General features: G+C 42.4%; 1 protein-coding gene across 27 annotated transcripts in view; it reads left to right on the forward strand.

The window, feature by feature from the left end:
• The window catches only part of SLC25A30 (solute carrier family 25 member 30), a 78316-nt gene that overhangs the window by 56591 nt on the left and 3373 nt on the right, over nucleotides 1-18352 (forward strand). For 8 of the 27 annotated variants that reach the window (XM_074021944.1, XM_074021947.1, XM_074021945.1 and 5 more), the window contains 8 exons: nucleotides 3278-3396; nucleotides 5541-5688; nucleotides 9040-9134; nucleotides 10596-10681; nucleotides 12659-12754; nucleotides 13813-13937; nucleotides 15938-16076; nucleotides 17708-17788. In XM_074021944.1, coding sequence (XP_073878045.1) covers nucleotides 3278-3396; nucleotides 5541-5688; nucleotides 9040-9134; nucleotides 10596-10681; nucleotides 12659-12754; nucleotides 13813-13937; nucleotides 15938-16076; nucleotides 17708-17788 — 889 coding nt within the window. Of the gene's footprint in view, nucleotides 1-3277; nucleotides 3397-5540; nucleotides 5689-9039; nucleotides 9135-10595; nucleotides 10746-12658; nucleotides 12755-13812; nucleotides 13974-15937; nucleotides 16077-17707; nucleotides 17789-18352 lie in introns of all 27 variants that reach the window. The other 19 variants (XM_065533208.2, XM_074021946.1, XM_065533209.2 and 16 more) reach the window with 8 other exon arrangements.

Consider the following 18352-nt stretch of genomic DNA (forward strand, 5'->3'; position numbering starts at 1 on the left):
GTGTGTGTGTGTGTGTGTGTGTGGTGTGTGTGTGTATGTGTTTTGAGACAAAGTTTCGCTTTTGTTGCCCATTTGCGTGTGTGTGTGTGTGTGTGTGTGTGTGTGTGTGTGTGTGTGTGTGTGTGTGTGGTGTGTGTGTGTATGTGTTTTGAGACAAAGTTTCGCTTTTGTTGCCCAGGCTGGAATGCAGTGTTGAGATCTTGGCTCACTGCAACTTCCGCCTCCCAGTTTCAAGTGATTCTTCTGCCTCAGCCTCCTGAGTAGCTAGAATTACAGGCACCTGCCACCACACCTGCCTGAGTTTTGTATTTTTAGCAGAGACTGGGTTTGCCATGTTGGCCAGGTGGTCTCGAACTCCTGACCTCAGGTGATCGCCCACCTCGGCCTCCCAAAGTGCTGGGATTACTGACATCAGCCACCGCGCCCGCCCCTTTTCCTTATTTGGATGTTTGCCCATCTACTGCGGCTCTCTGGTTCATATTTAAGCCAAATGATTCTTTTGCTCGGCAAACAATGACTTGATAAGTTCCAGTAATATTAACTGCTTAGAGATCTAGTCCTAGCTTTGGAAAGGAAAAGAGAAAGGCCAAAAAGTTCTTTTGCCTCCTGACTAGCTAACTTTAAAAAATTGTAATTGAATGGAAGTACTTGCTTATAGGATGCTGATCCGGGAGTGGACAATAATTTGTAGAAAAGTTTTATTGGTGGTACTTCTGAATGAATGGGCACGTGATTCATCCCATTTGTTTCAAAACTATGAAGAAGCAATTCCATCACATTTTTTAGCTCTAGTTGAGTATTTACATGTTAGTATTAACCGAGAGCCTCTGGATTTTAACCTAACCAGCTGAAAACTTAATATCAAAACCGACAGAGGAAAAAGTAGCCAGATCTCATTAAAACTTAACTAGCTGGCCAGGCACAGTGGCTCACGCCTATAATCCTAGCACTTTGGGAGGCCAAGGCAGGTGGATTACCTGAGGTCAGGAGTTCGAGACCAGTCTGGCCAACATGGCAAAATCCTGTCTCTATTAAAATACAGAATTAGCTGGGTGTGGTGGCACATGCCTGTGATCCCAGCTACTTGGGTGACTGAGGCAGGGGAATCACTCGAACCTGGTGGAGGTTGCAGTGAGCTGAGATTGCGCCATTGCATTCCAGCCTGGGGAACAAGAGTGAGACTTTGTCTCAAAAAAAAAAAAAAAAAAAGATGGAGTCTGACTCTGTTGCCCAGGCTAGTCTTGAACTCCTACGCTCAAGACTACAGATTTCAGGGACTACGGATGTGTGCCACTACACCTGCCTTCGTTTTGCTTTTTAATCGGCAATCAGCTAAGTCTAAGAATAAGTTGAGGAAGTTAGTACTGGATGGTAAATGAATTATTGGATTTATTATTAATAGGTTCTTACAATCTCTAACTTACAGTCTTAATTATTATACGAGTTACCAATTTAATAAGGCTAGGATTTACTTAAGTGCAGTTACTAAATATTTTCAAGGATAATAGGGAGCTGATAGGAGTCTTTTGGGAAAGGGCTTGCTCTTTGGTACTGAAATACCTAAAAACATAGTGGTTTTCTTGTTTCATTCTTACAGAACCTTCTATTTTACTCATTTGTAACTGCTATGAATTTGGTTAGTATCCATCAACAAGGAATAATGATTAATAGGTTTATTCAAGGTGCTCTATGGGGGGATCTTAGCGTTGGAAACTGATATTCTGGGCAGTGGTGACTCGTGGTAGCCCTCTCCTGGGAAAAGGAGACTTGGGAAGTTCCTAAACACAGGCAAAGTAAACATGTTGGGCATATTGCCTGCCAATAATGACTGAAAAGTTAGAAATTTTGTTTTAAACCAACAGTAGCTATAGTTGATAGTATATATACAAAAGTGTATTAGTTGTATGAGTCTCCTGTTAATGGGCATGAGGCCACATTTACCGGCTCTAATTACATACAACTGTAGAACGTGACATGAATGTGAAGGACCTGAGCTGTGGCACGAGAGTACACATCACAGGGAGCAAGGTCTTATTACGGAAAAGGAAGATGGAGGGCAACATTTGTGAGTGTCTTTAAAATATATACGGCTTAATCCACACAATAGGCCTACAGCCTGACATTTATTTAACTTAGTGAATAAAAGTATGGCTGTACCCCTAATTGGTTGTGTTGTCTGCTGTGGTGACGATGGTGTTGGTGAAGAAAAAACCGAGACTCAGGTGAGCGGGAACTTCTCAAGGAAAGGTGTGGGGTGGCTCGACCGCAGAGTCAACCTCTTTCCTCATGCCAAGCTGCCTCACAGCTGGTAACGTAATAAGGCTAAGAGAAGTGAGCCGATATTTATAGAATATAGATTACAAGTAGCCTGTGGTGGCTGGGCGTGGCGGCTCTCACCTCTATTCCCAGCACTTTGGGAGGCCAGGGCTGCAAAATTACTTGAGTCCAGGAGTTCAAGACCAGTCTACAAAAAATAAAAGAATTAGGCGGGCGTGGTGGTGTGTGCCTGTGGTCCCAGCTACTTGGGAAGCTGAGGTGGGAGGATCACGTGAGCCCGGGAGGTTGAGGCTGCGGTGAGCCATGTTTGTGCCACTACACTCTAGTCTTCGTGACAGGGTGAGACTCTGTCTTAAAAAAAATAAATAAAATAAGTAGCTTGTAATTTTAAGTAATTGTCATTTTACCTTATGACACAAATTTGCAACATTTTTCTGCTGCAGTGCACCCGAGGGATGTGATGTCCCCCCAATAAGGACTCACTAAGATAGCGGTGAATGAATAGCAAATACTTTTTTTTTTTTTTTTTTTTTTTACGCAGGGTCTCACTGTGTTTCCCGGGCTGGTCTTGACCTCCTGGGCTGAAACAGTTCTCCTACCTTGGCCTCCCAAAATGCTGGGATTGTAGGCGTGAGCCATCATGCCCGCTGCAAATACTTATTGTATGAAGAATAGATTTAAGATAAAATAGACTTTCAGAAAACAGCTTCCACTGCACTACACTGAATACATAGCACGCATACCAAGTTACCAAAGTAGCTGATTACTTCTTGAGGTCACAGTAAAAATTAAGACCACTGATAAAGTAAGCTTGGAAATTGCTGACTTGAGGTTTAGGAAATAGGGGTGCTTTGCTTTATTAAGGGGAGGCTTCCCTTGGGAATGGCTACAGGGGGTTTTGGTGATAGCACTCTCCAAATAAAACCTAGGGGAAGAGTTTGGAGAAGACACTGCCTGTGTGAGAAGTTACAGCTTTATCATATCTTACTGTTGTGTACAGGAAAAACTGCGTTGGAGGCGATGTTTCTGTAAATCAAAGAACAGACAGTGTGAGAATGTCAGCCCTCAACTGGAAGCCATTTGTGTATGGGGGGCTGGCCTCCATCACAGCTGAGTGCGGTAAGGACCTGAGGGCGGTGGGTCACATAGCCTGCTGTGCGTGATGGTGTGTGATGTGAATGTAGTTCAAGTGTAGAATGTGAGATGATGAAATGTTTGTCTCAGAATTCAAAATGTCTTTTAGCTGGGTGTGGTGGCTCACGCATATAATCTCAGCACTTTAGGAGGCTGAGGCAGGGAAATCCCTTGAGTCTAGGAGTTCTAGACCAGCCTGGGCAACAGAGTGAAACCCCATCTCTGTTAAAAAAAAAAAAATTAGACAGATGTGGTGGCACAGGCCTGTGGTCCCCGCTATTCGGGAGGCAGAGGTGGCAGGATTGCTTAAGTTCAGGAGGTCGAGGCTGTGGTGAGCCACGTGTGCACCACTGCACTCCAGCCTGGGTGACAGAATGAAACCCAGTCTCAAAAAAAAAAAATAAGTTTTCTTTTGGTAATGCTTTTTAAGGCAAAATAGTCATTTTGGCTGCTATTAGCAGTTTAGGGTTCAAAGTTTACTGGAGAGAAAGTTGATCCTGTTGACCAAACACAAATTTTTTAAAATTTTTTGTTTCGAAACAAGGTCTGGTACTGTTGCTGAGGCTGGAGTGCAGTCATCTGATCTCAGCTCACTCCAGCCTCTGCCTCCCGTGTTCAAGCGGTCCTCCCACCTGAGTCTCCCGCGTAGGGGAGACTACAGATGTGCACCACCACACCCGGCTAATTCTTGTATTTTTATTAGAGGTGGAGTTTTGCCATGTTGCCCAGGCTGGTCTTGACTCCCAAGCTCAAGAGATCCACCTGCCTCGGCCTCCCAAAGTGTTGGGATTACAGGCGTGAGCCACCGTGCCCAGCCCCAAACACAAGTTTTATGAATCATTTTTGGATTGTGTCTGTCTGTTTTCCTTGTCCTTTCCCCAGCTTTGCCACTGTTAACCTGTTTGGCTGTAAAGAGGTTTGAGAAGCTCAAGGGTGTTCCCTGAGCCAGATAAGATGGACTGTAGTTATCTAGTCACTTTCTGATGATGCACATTATCTAGTTCCCATTTGTGACTTCCTCATCGGTTGGGTTCCACATCAGACCCTGTTTGTTTATTCTCTGGAATCATTCGTTCAACAAACACTGATTGAGCAACTGTTGAATGCCCTGTGCTGGGTTGGACACATCATTGCTTCCAGGGCTCAGTCACTGCTGTCCAAGAACAGAATACTACCTCTGTGGGGCTGGGGGGAATTGAGGCCAAGGGGTAAGCTGGATGAGCCGTGGTAACCACCCACTCACCAGCTTAGGCTCTCTGGGCTGGTGGGCTTTCTCGTTGACACCGTGAATCAAGGTTACTGTCTAAGGATGGGTTTTATATATTTGGGTGGACTATTTGTTAGGTAAAGTATTTAACATATTTATTTGCATTATCAGATTTATTTTATTTTATTTTAGAGACAGAGTCTCTCTCTGTCTCCCAGTCTGGAGTACAGTGGTGTGATCTTGGCTCACTGCAACCTCTGCCTCCGAGGTGTAAGCGATTCTCCTGCCTCAGCCTCCTGAGTAGCTGGGCTTACAGGTGCCTGCCACCATACCCAGCTAATTTTTGTATTTTTAGTAGAGACTGGGTTTCACCATGTTGGCCAGGTTGGTCTCGAGCTCCTGACCTCAGGTGATCTGCCCACCTCAGCCTCCCAAAGTGCTGGGATTACAGGCATGAGCCACTGCGCCTGGCCCAGATTAATTTTAGACTATAAAACACTCTCCCAAGTGGAAAAACTCCTTTAGAAAATGAAATTTTTTACCTCTTTGTTCACATTCAACCTAACTTTAACCTTCAATTATATACAGAATAGTAACTTACGTTTTTCAATGGATTTCCTGTTTAGGTAAATCATACTGTGTATCTGCTTTCTACAACAATGCCGCCTACCCAAATCCTATGTAGAATAAGATGAGGTATAAATAAAAAGATAAAGGAAAATATATTTATGCATTTTTTGGGTTTTATTAGTCTTTTGATTCCTCAATTTTTAAAAATATAAACAAGATTGCAAAGTGCCATTTCTTAATCACTTTCTTAGTTCACATTATAGTCTGAATGTTTCCTCAGTAATATATCACGACGTATCCTTTAGTTAGTGGAATTTCTTTTTATTAAGTGAATTTCTTTTTAAATTTTAAGGTACATTTCCAATTGATTTAACCAAGACACGGCTCCAGATTCAAGGCCAGACGAATGATGCAAAATTTAAAGAAATTAGATATCGAGGAATGTTGCATGCATTAGTGAGGATAGGCAGAGAAGAAGGACTGAAAGCACTCTACTCGGGGTGAGTAGGCCTTCATGCATTTCTGTGTCCCTGTTCACTGTTTCACATGGGTAGACTTCAGACCAAGACTGCACAGATCACAAGTAAGCAGTTTGAGGTATGTTTGAAAAGAGCATGATAGATTTTTCACTTTTAATTTCAACTCTAATTTCTAAGTATATATATTATGTGGCAAATGTTTTGGTGAAACTTTTACTATATTCAAGTACAGACAGACAACAATAAAAAATTCTGTTTGCTTAAAAACATTCTGTTCAGTTTTTAAACTCTTTGAAAATAGCACTTTTCCTTAGATATTCTGAATTAAGGAGGTTTTTGCCATAATGAAAATTGTATGATGTGGATAAGAGTTGCCATGAACTACTTCCAGTCTTTCAGTATTTAATGAACAGTATTCTGTAGGCACTGGATAGGAAAGTGAGTGAGATCTATATCAGAATACCTACAGGAACAGAACATGGACAGCCTCATGCCATGCTAAGCCTCTTGGTTTTCTCCAGTATACCACACCACAAACTGGTGACCCATAGCCCTGCCATGGATCCACCAATCCCCAAAGGTTTTTGTTTTTTAACTGAGCCAATATTTAAAAAATGAGAAATTGCACGTAAAAATCTGGGACTCCATCTTCTCGAGAGAAATCAACATTAGGCCCACATTTGTTCAGTTATGACAGTGGTAGCTGGGGTGAAGGATACTGTCTCTGGTTTACAAAACCTCTGTCAACCACATAGTGTATGCGTGTGCAGTTCGACCCAGCCTGGATCATTCACTCTCAGCATCTGCTTTCTTGGTACCTGTCAGCATTTTACTTTGCTATATCTATGGCAGACAGAAGCCACTGAAAGGGTTTAAGAAGGAGGATGGACCTGATCAGCTTACATTGTAAACATCACCTGCTTGCCATGGAGAGAAAGAATTAAGAGACAGCCCTAGAAGCAGGGCTGTCATGTAGGAAGACTAGATGAGGATCTGAATTGGTTTCGGGGATGAGGAGAAAGAAAACAGGCTAGAAAACTATTTAGGGTGTAGGATTAATAGCACTATGTGACCTAATATGAGGTTTCCATACATGAAGTGGGTAGAAGAGAAGGAGGAGCCGAGGCTAATGTCTCAATTGGTGGTTTTTGCCAGTGTGTAGCTGGAGGTTCCATGCCCTGGTCTAGGAAACACAAGAGGAAAGATGATTGTTTGGAGAAGGAAGAGAAGCAGTTCAGTGTGGTACCCTATCTGAAGGTATACACAGGACATCTAAATTGAGACTCTAGGAAGATTGGAAATATGTCTTTGGATCTGTGTTGGAAGCACGGATTTGGAGTCATCAGTCTTTTATTTTTCATTTATTTATTTTGAAACAGGATCTTGCTTTGTCGCCCAGGCTGGAGTGCAGTGGCACAAAATGGCTTACAGCAGCCTCTACCTCCCAGGTTCAAGTGATCCTCTCATTGCAGCCCCCTACATAGCTGGAACTATAGGCACGACAAGCCACTGCACCTACCTGTGCGCGCGCACACACACACACATACACACACACCCCACACATAATTTTTTTTTTAGACGGAGTTTCACTTGGTTGCCCAGGCTCACTGCAACCTCTGCCTCCCAGGTTCAAGCAATTCTCCTGCCTCAGCCTTGTGAGTAGCTGGGATTACAGGCACCAGCTACGACAACCGGCCAATTTTTTGTATTTTTAGTAGAGATGGGGTTTTACCATGTTGGCTAGGCTGGTCTTAAACTCCTAACCTCAAGTAATCTGCTGTCTCGGCCTCCCAAAATGCTGGGATTACAGGTGTGAGCTACCGCGTCTGGGCGCTACTTTTATATTTTTTACAGAGATGGGGTTTTGCCATGTTGCCCAGGCTGCTCTCAAACTCCTGAGCTGAAGTGGACTGCCTGCCTTGGCTTCCCAAAGTGCTGGGATTACAGGCATGAACAACCATGCCCAGCCAGTCTTTAGATGGTAGTTGAAGCCGGGGGAGTAGATGAGCTCACACAGGGAGCATGTACAGTAAGGAGAGAAGAAGCATAGGATAGAATTCTGGGGAACCCGAGCAGACACAGGTAGGATGCTGTAGAGAAAAGAAAAGAAGTGGGAGGGGGTAATGCTACAGCAGAACAGGGAGGAGAAAGCTACAAGTAGGACAAAGGGTAAACCGTGGCACACACTGCAAAGAGCCTATACAAGATCCTACTTGAAAAGCCCCATTTTAACTTAGCAACAAAAGTGTCAGTTGGTCACCTTGATGAGGGGAGTTTTGAGGGTGAGGGCAGCAGAAACCCTGATTGCAATTCAAGAAGGAATTGGGGAATTGCGGAAAGAGAGCTGGGGAGTGTCGATGCCACACTGTGGTTGTGGTTTGGAGAGGATAATAGGACAGGCATATTGGATGGAGGAAAGTAGGCTTGTTTTTCCTGATTCTGTCTTGAACTCGTTCACTTACATTTTCATTGAGAATAAATATGAGGGGCCAGACTTTCACTTAGTGAGCTAATAATTTGCACAGATTTATCTGGACCCACCTGTGTGTTTTTTGTTTGTTTGTTTGTTTTTGGTTTTTTTTTGAGACGGAGTCTCACTCTGTCACCCAGGCTGGAGTGCAGTGGTGCGATCTCGGCTCACTGCAAGCTCCGTCTCCCAGGTTCCCACCATTCTACTGCCTCAGCCTCCCAAGTAGCTGGGACTACAAGTGCCTGCCACCACGCCTGGCTAATTTTTTGTTTTTTTAGTAGAGACGGGGTTTCATAGTGTTAGCCAAGATGGTCTCAATCTCCTGGCCTCGTGTTCCGCCCGCCTTGGCCTCCCAAAGTGCTGGGATTACAGGCGTGAGCCACCGCGCCTGGCCCCACCTGTGTTTTTGTTGGATTCTGAATTTTAAGAAATCGTTTTAGAGGCTGGGTGCGGAGGCCAGCCTCAGGTTTGGGAGGCCAACACCTAAGGTCAGGAGTTCGAGACCAGCCTGACCAACATGGTGAAACCCTGTCTCTACTAAAAATACAAAAATTAGCCAGGTGTGATGTCCGGTGCCTGTATTCCCAGCTACTCGGGAGGCTGAGGCAGAAGAATCGCTTGAACCCAGGAGGCAGAGCTTGCAGTGCGCTGAGATCATACCATTATACTCAATGCAATGAGTGCAATGGGTGGCAGAGCAAAACTATGTCTCAAAAAATAAAAAATATTGTTTTAGAGAACATAGTTTGATTATGGATGGCATTCTGCCTGTAGGACAAAGGGTAAACCGTGGCACACACTGCAAAGAGCCTATACAAGATCCTACTTGAAAAGCCCCATTTCCTAGCCCATGTTAAGTGATTTTTAGATTGCTTTTGTCCCTTTGTACATTGATTTAACAGGATTGCCCCCGCGATGTTACGCCAGGCATCCTATGGCACCATCAAGATAGGCACTTACCAGAGCTTGAAGCGACTATTCGTTGAACGCCCAGAAGGTGAGTGGGGAATCTGTTTTCCCGCTGTGAACAGGAGGTGGGTTGTTTGTCTTTCTATTCAAGTGGTTCTGGAGCAGGTTTTCTTCAGCTTATTTGTGACTTTCCTGCCGCTACAAGAACTCTGGGTGTAAAGTCTTAGTTAATTGTGCTGAAAGCAAGTTGGTTATCAGCTCAATTGAGGGGAGAAATAATGAAAAGGAACCATCTCTGCAACCATTTTAATTAGTTGTCCCCATTTCCAAAATGCCTAGACCAGGGGATGTGTTGTGACCATTCCATCCAACTTAAAATTTGCTAAAATCATATGAATTGTCATCTAGTTTTCAGGAAAACAGTGAATACATTTCTTAATGTTAACAACACTGAATGCTAATACTCTGCAGCTTTTTGGTTCTGTGGCTTTGTTTTAATCCATAGAACTGCCTGTCTTCATCTCTTTTCACAATGGGTTGAGTACCAGACACTATTATGTGAGAGTGGCGAACAAGAGCTAAGATGCTTTGGAAATACTTCAGGATATTTCAAACTAAATACATATGATGTGCTATAAAAACTTTCTGTGCCAAATAAGTCGTCATGTTATCTCATAGGAATTATTGTCCTAACAGACATAGCTCATCTGAATTACGATGGTCTGAATTTATACATAAATGTGAATTGGGGCCGGGTGCAGTGGCTCATGCCTGTAATCCCAGTGCTTTGGGGAGGCTGAGGCGGTGGATCACTTGAGCCCAGGAGCTCCAGACCAGCCTGGGCAACATGGTGAAACACCATCCCTACGAAAAATACAAAATATTAGCCAGGTGTGGAAGTGCACGCCTGTAGTCCCAGCTATTGGGGAGGCTGAGGTGGGAGGATCACCTGAGTTCAGGAGGTCGAGGCTGCAGGGAGCTGTAATTGTGCCACTGCACTCCAGCCTAGATAACAGAGTGAGACCCTGTCTCAAAAGAAAAAAATAAACTCACATTTAGATATCAAGAAAGTTTGCAAAGCAAAATTCCTTCATTAGTGAAATTTCTAATCCTTTTAAAATTACTGGATTCATGAAGCATACTTTTTTTTTTTTGAGATGGCATCTTGGTCTGTTGCCCAGGCTGGGGTACAGTGGTGTGGTCTCGGTTCACTGCAGCCTGCACCTCCCGTGTTCAAGTGATTCTCCTGCCTCAGCCTCCAAGTAGCTGGGATTACAGGCAGCTGCCACCACATCCAGCTAATTTTTGTATTTTTAGTAGAGACGGGGTTTCACCATGTTGGACAGGCTGGTCTCAAACTCCTGACCTCAAGTGATCCACCCACCTTGGTATCCCAAAGTGCTGGGATTACAGATGTGAGCCACGGTGCCCAGCCTGAAGCATACGTTTTTAAATCTTAAGGTGAACAAGTAATGTGTAAATAAGTTGAGTTTCTCACAGGAAGAACTCTGTAAATATGTAGAGTCAAATAACGTGTCATTGTTTACAGATGAAACTCTACTGATAAATGTGATATGTGGAATTCTCTCTGGAGTCATATCTTCAACCATTGCTAATCCAACTGATGTTTTGAAAGTAAGCTGTGCTATCTATATCTTATAGGCACATTCCACATTTTCTTATTGAGAACAACATTCAGGTAATGGAATCTGTGAATGTAGCATCTGTGTATATGTGAATCTGTTTATAATTTAAGTGCCATGAAGACTCTAACTTTTCAATGTCCACAAGGTGGGTTTCCCACTGATACAGATGAACTCAAAAGTAGAGCTCATTTTGAAGACAGGTTTTGGTGATTGAGGAGAAAAAAAAATTTAGGCTTGGCCTGCATTTGATTTTCGTTTTTCATGGAAAATCTTCTTTGTTTTATTGGTTCATTAAATATAGATGGACTGCAAGTTTTGCACAAATCTAGGCTGCTCATTAATGATTATTTTTGAATCCATCTTTTTTTTTTTCTTTTTCTTTTTTTTTTAAGATGGAGTCTCACTCTGTCACCCAGGCTGGAGTGCAGTGGCACGATGTCAGCTCACTGCAACCTCCGCCCCCCTGGGTTCAAACGATTCTCCTGCCTCAGCCTCCTGAGTAGCTGGCATTACAGGCGCCTGCCACCGTGCCCAGCTAATTTTTGTATTTTTAGTAGAGATGGGGTTTCACTGTCTTGGCCAGGCTGATCTTGATCTCCTGACCTCGTGATCCACCCGCCTTTGCCTCCCAAAGTGCTGGGATTACAGGCGTGAGCCACCATGCCCCGCCTGCATCTTCTTTGTTAAATTTAATTCAGGAAATACAGATGAAAAAATTTAATTACTACAATTAGATTACATAACACATTAGGTGACCTTATTGAAAATACTAGGGATATTATAACTTCTTAATTCCTTTTTGGAATAAAGCAAGGAAGTAACTAATTAAATAAAATAAAAATTCAGTATGACTTATTTTTGAACTCCTACTGAGTATTCCTTTCCTATCTCCCCTCTTTTCTTTTTCTGCCCCACTATTTAACTAGTATTCTATGCTTCTACCTTGTACCAGTTGGTATATGCCATGGTTAGAATCCAAAAATGAGTAAGACAAGGACCCTGCCCTCAGAGAGCCTTCAATCTAATAGGGAATTCTGACAAGCATTACAGCCATCTGCAGTGTTCTGGGTACACTACAGTTATACATGCATTGTAGCAAAGGGACCACGTGGGTAAGGAAGAAATGCAAGGTACCTTTGCCATAAGTTTACCAGTAGTGGGGTAAGAGAGCTAGAGAAAAATATTCACCCTCTTATTAATTTCTTAATTATATCTTAGGCCTTCTGGGAAGGTAGTTCCTGTATCTTGGTTTATTTTCCCATGTTAGTGTGGCAAGAACAGTTCCTTTAGAAGTTAGTGGTAATGTATTTGCTCTGTAAACAAAAATAAGGTACACATTTTTTAGTAAAAAATCTGTTTTCATTCTTAAAAATGCAAAGAGCTACATCAAACATTATGTTTATGTTGGAATCTTGGTCATGTGGATTCCACTAATTAAAGTGTAACAGAGTGTGACAGGTATCATGTGGCTCTCGCTTGGCCAGCTCGCCTGCATACCTTCGGTTCAGCTGGTTGGAGACTGTAGTGGCTTGGAGCAGCTAATTTAAGAACTATGCTTGTCTATGCTTAATGCTGCCAAGTACGCTGGATAACTCATTAATTTTATTAAACCTTTGTAATTAACTTTTCTCTCACCTATATAGTAGTAGGGAAGTGTGCTGTTTTCTATCCTTCTAGAAAGACGTTTTTCACAAAATCAATTTCTTTTTTGACACTTAATGAACTGCTGTGCGTAGGACTCTGGACTCTCCTAGATGCTTTTTGGGGATCTCAGAGTTCCTAAGAAAAAATTTTTAGTCATTTTAAGGTAGCATCATAGCAGTATTTATATGACAGTTTTTTCTCTGCTAATGGTTATTTAGCAACTGACTGACTGACTGAGTGACTGACTGTCAGAGGTATCCATTGGTTGGGGCTGGGATTGTGGTAGTTTCTTTCTGATGTTGGTCTTTAAAATAATCTCTAGATTCGGATGCAAGCGCAAAGCAGCACCATTCAAGGAGGGATGATAGGCAACTTCATGAACATTTACCAGCAAGAGGGGACAAGAGGGCTGTGGAAGGTAAGCCGGAAGGATGGATCCAACTGATTTATTTAGTTCTTTCTTCCTTTTTTGAATTTATTTGTTCTATTTCTATCACTTAATTTTAATCCAAGTGTCGTAATGGAGTAAGGGAAGAAGAGTGGCATCTTCTGCCCATGCAAATATCTTTCTTTATTTTCCTATCTATAAAATGGGCATATAAGGAATATGTCATTTTTTTTTTTTGGAGACGGAGTCTCACCCTGTTGCCCAGACTGGAGTGCAGTGGCTCAATCTTGGCTCATTGCAACCTCCACCTCCTGGGTTCAAGCAATTCTCCTGCCTCAGCCTCCTGAATGACTGGGATTACAGGCATGCGCCACCACACCCGGCTAATTTTTGTATTTTTAGTAGAGACAGGGTTTCCCCATGTTGGTCAGGCTGTTCTCAAACTCCTGACCTCAGGTGATCCGCCTGCCTTGGCCTCCCAAAGTGCTGGGATTACAGTTGTGAGCCACTGCACCTGGCCTATGTCAGGATTTTTAAAGTTCCCTTTGACTAATTTATGAATAAGATGTTGTGTGAAGGATAAGCACTTTTTTTATTGTTGTTTGGTCGTTTGCTCTTTTTTTTTTTTTTTTTTTAATTCTTATGGAGAAGTAGGTTACAGTTCCATTGGGTGTTTTGATCCATACGATTTCATGGCTTGTAACTGAAGTCTGTTATTAGGCATGCATGCGGTGTACAGTGTTATTTCCTAGTATTCTAATGACTTGTCAGTTCATAGAATAGCCCCTAAAGATCATCCAGTGCGATCTCTCTGTTCATACAAGGAAACCGGAGGCTCTGAGAGGTGACTTGTCCTGGCCAAAGTCTGGCCCAAGGTCATATAGTTAATGCCAGCATCAGAATTAGACTTCAGAGTTTTTGAGTTCTTGCCCTGTGATCTTTTCCACTCTGTCACTCTACATTTCTGCCTCCCCAGAGGAAAAGATAAAAATTGATCATAGTTTATGGATTAGAACCTTTGCACATTTGCAAGACTCGTTCTACAGAGGCAAATCAGAATCATTTTTATTGTTAATGTTTTTACCCAGGGTGTGTCCCTTACTGCGCAGAGGGCTGCTATTGTTGTTGGTGTGGAGCTGCCGGTCTATGACATCACCAAGAAGCATCTTATTCTCTCGGGCCTGATGGGAGACACTGTGTACACCCACTTCCTGTATGTGTATGGATTTTTAAAAAATTAATCTTTTAGGTATGCATGAGTTTAGGGTGGAAATTTGGCACAAATTTATAGAAATTCTAAAGCAAGTTTATTATAAAAGTATTATATTCTCATATTTGAAAAGTTGCAGTGCAGAAGTGAGGCAGGACCAAGTAAAAGTCCTTATTCCTGTACGTAGGCAGCTATTGTTAACAGTTTGATAAGTATCTTCCAGGCGTTTTCTATGTGTATGCAAACATTGTCTACAAAAGTGTATTATATGAACTTTATTACACAGATAAGATCATGTTTTACATTCTTTTATTTGCTTTTCAAAATTTAACAACAGGTTGGGCACAGTAGTTCACGCCTGTAATCCCAGGACTTTGGGAGGCCGAGGCAGGAGTATCAGTTGAGCCTAGGAATTCAAGACCAGCTTGGGCGACAAAATGAGGCCCTATTTCTACAAAAAATTAAAAACTTAGCTGGGCATGGTGGTGCATGGCTATGGTCCCAGCAACATGGGAGACTGAGGCAGGAGGATTGCTTGAGCTCAGGAAGTTGAGGCTGCAGTGAGCTTTGATTGGGCCACTGAGCTCTAGCCTGGGCAACAGAGAAAGACCCTGTCTCTAAAATAAAATATGATTTGACAACATATTCCAAATATCTTTGAGTGCTTACAGACTTCATGTCAGTACTTACAGACTTTATTTATTTATTTGAGACAGGGTATCACTGTGTTACCCGGGCTGGAGTACAGTGGTGCGATCTCGGCTTACTGCAGCCTCTACCTCCTGGGCTCAAGTGATCCTCCTGCCTCAGCCTTTCAAGTAGCTGGGACTGCAGGCGCAAGCCACCACACCTGGCTAATTTTTGTATTTTTTTGTAGAGCTCTGGTTTTGCCATGTCACCCAGGCTGGTCTCAAACTCCTAGACTTAAGTGACCCACCCACCTCAGCCTCCCAAAGTGCTGAGATTACAGGTGTCAGCCATTGCAGGCCTGGTCTTCGTTTATTTTTAATAGCTGCAGATTATCACATTGTATGGATATATCATACATATATATTATCATACATACATATATATATATATATAAAATCATATATAATCCATTGGTGGGCAATGTGTGGAGACTGTTCTGATTGTCACAACCAAGGGGAATACTACTGACATCTAGTGGGAGAGGCAGGGATATAGCTAGTGCTGAGGCTGAGAAACCTTGCTCTGAATTAATTGATACAAAGTATGGTCCGTGGTAGTCTTGTGGGACTGAAAATATAGCAGAACCTAAGACCTTTGAGGGGCATTATAGTAGGGAGATCTTTTTCTTTGATGTCTAGGAAATGATTTAATTATGATATGGCTAGAATTACTCTGATGTCCACTTACAGGTAAATAGATGGGAAAGATCATCCTTGGAGGATTTCCTTTATGTTTTATGATCCTTTGACATTCTAGAATGTCAAGTATTCTTAGCTGTGGCTGGGATTTATCAGCTAGTATAATCGGTCCTAATATTTAAGCAGTTTATCAAGCTCTCTAGATACGGCCCTTCTTGATATGTTTCATGTTGATATATGTTAGTTTAACATAGTTTGGGGGCTGGGCATGGTGGCTCATGCCTGTAATCTGAGCACTTTGGGAGACTAAGGTGGGCAGATCACTTGAGATCAGGAGTCCGAGATCAGCCTGGCCAACATGGCAAAACCCCATCTCTACTAAAAATATGAAAAAAATTAGCTGGGTGTGGTAGAGTGTGCCTGAAATCCAGCTACTTGGGAGGCTGAGGCAGGAGAATCGCCTGAACTTGGGAGGCAGAGGTTGCAGTGAGCCAAGGTCACACCATTGAACTCCAGCCTGGGCAACAGAGCATGACTTTGTCTCAAAAACAAACAAAACACAAAAACCACAAACAAGAAAACCCCATAGTTTGGTCAGAAGCTGTTTTCTGCCTTCGATGGTGGTTGTAGCTCAGTGGTGGTTAACTTTTTTTTTTTCCAATGGTGTCTTTATAGCTCAAGCTTCACCTGTGGTCTGGCAGGGGCCTTGGCCTCAAACCCTGTTGATGTTGTGAGGACACGTATGATGAATCAGAGAGTCCTTCAAGATGGCAGATACTCTGGCTACACAGGAACCCTGGATTGCTTGTTACAGGTAAGAGCAAATGTCTGTCTCTGCAGGATTGTGAATTATATATATTTTTTGATCTAAGAAGTAACTGAATTATGAGAGCTACTAAAACTAAGATGAATGATGCTTTAAAGCCCTGAGATGTACATATAGGAGACCATTTTTGCCATAGTGTGCTTAACGTTTATAAATACAATGTTGTTTTCTTTATACCTCCATTCTCCTGTGAAAGGTGAGAAAATAATAATATTTCCTGTGATTATAGAAGAACTGGGTCTCCTTCCAAAATATACTTTCTTCCTTTTGGGTCAAACTAGTATGAATATCCCTCATTCAGACATCTCTTCGTAAAGGAACACATCAATCTTACTTTAATTCTCAGTTTAAATAATTGGGCCTACTGTTTTATGAGTGGGTGAAAGTTTTCAACTGCTCCCTCACTAGATTGCCAGTGGTCAGATTAGGAGCCACTTTTTTTTTTTTTTTAGGTGTTATTTATTTATTTATTTTCAAGTTTCAATGTATTTTAGATTCAGGGGATACATGTCCATGTTTGTTACATGGGCACGTGCGTAGTGGTGGAGATTGGGCTTCTAATGTACCCATTACCCAAATAGTGAACATTACACCAGATAGATAATTTTTCAACTCTAGCGTCTCCCCTTTAGGAGTCCCCAGTGTCTGTTATTTCTATCTTTATGTCCGTATATACCCATTGTTTAGCTCCCACTTAAAAGTGAGAACATGTGGTTTTTGATTTTCTTTTTCTGCGTTGGTTTGCTCAGGATAATGGCCTGCAGCTCCATCCATGTTGCTGCAAGGAAGGTGATTTCTTTTTTATGGCTACAGGGGCCGCTTTTGTGGTTCCTGTTTTCCGACATGACACCAGCACATTTTACCCTTCAGGTGTTGCCTTAATAAAGCAAAGACACTTACCATATTCATCCACCCAACAACTTGGGAAATAGTGGTACTCTGAATGATATCTCTACCACTATTGCTTCATTTCTGACCTGTTCAGGAGCCCACATGACACGGAAGCAAAAGACCCTAATTGGAATTAAATCTCATTTGTTACTCATTCAACACTGTTTATCTGTTTTGTGTGGAGTTCATTCAGTCCTCTTTGGGGTTGTTGGGCGTGGAGCCTTAGTCTTTCACCCACACAGAAGCCTCTAAAGAGCAAAGATTTCATAGGCAGTCCTTCCAAACAGGATTTTATTTTTAAGAAAAACAAATCAGTCTGGCCACTAATTATTATTATTATTATTTATTTATTTTTTTTTTTTCTTTTTTTTTGAGACAGAGTCTTGCTTTTTCACCCAGGCTGGAGTGCAGTGGCGTGATCTTGGCTCACTGCAAGCTCTACCTCCCAGGTTCACGCCATTCTCCTGCCTCAGCCTCCCAAGTAACTGGGACTACGGGTGCCCGACACTATGCCCAGCTAATTTGTTTTTGTATTTTTAGTAGAGACAGGGTTTCACTGTGTTAACCAGGATGGTCTCGATCTCCTGACCTCGTGATCCGCCTGCCTCGGCCTCCCAAAGTGCTGGGATTACAGGCGAAAGCCACTGTGCCCGGCCTGGCCACTAATTAGTAATGCATTTGGCATAATTAGAAAGTTGGAAGTTAACTTTTTTTTTTTCTTTTAACAGACATGGAAGAATGAAGGGTTTTTTGCTCTCTATAAAGGCTTTTGGCCAAATTGGTTGAGACTTGGTCCTTGGAATATCATTGTATCCTTTTCTGTTGCAATAGGTCTAGAAAATGATATAGCTAAAGAATACCATTTGTATAAACTCTCATGTTATTAATTACAATTTAGAAGTAGGTTCTGATTCTTTTGAGTTCCTCTGATGCTAGGAAGTCACTAGTTTCTTTTTTAGGAAGTGTAAAGTCTCTGTGCTAGACACTGAATCTTGCTTTGACGGTGATATTATTCAAAAGTAATGATACTACTAAAAATGTTTAGTTAGACTCTGTTCTAGAAGCTGAGGATATTTATGATTTCAGAGAGAGAGAGAGAAGGATTGGCTTTATAGCCCTAGCCACCTTGGGAAGGATGTGGTTGGCAACGATGTCTTAGAATGCCTATCTTAGAGCGCGCCTGAAGATAAACAGGAATGAGCTCCGGAATTGTTTGGCAGGCCGGCGCGCTTCCTGTGTGCCACAGTGGGAGGCAGGAAAGGAAAGGCAGGTAACTTTTTTTTTGTTTTTGAGACTGAGTCTTTACTCTGTCACGCAGACTGGAGTGCAGTGGCATAATCTCGGGTCACTGCCATCTCTGCCTCCTGGGTTCT

This window comes from Macaca fascicularis, chromosome 17 (assembly GCF_037993035.2).
Source record: "Macaca fascicularis isolate 582-1 chromosome 17, T2T-MFA8v1.1".
In the NCBI taxonomy this organism is placed as follows: Eukaryota; Metazoa; Chordata; class Mammalia; order Primates; family Cercopithecidae; genus Macaca; species Macaca fascicularis.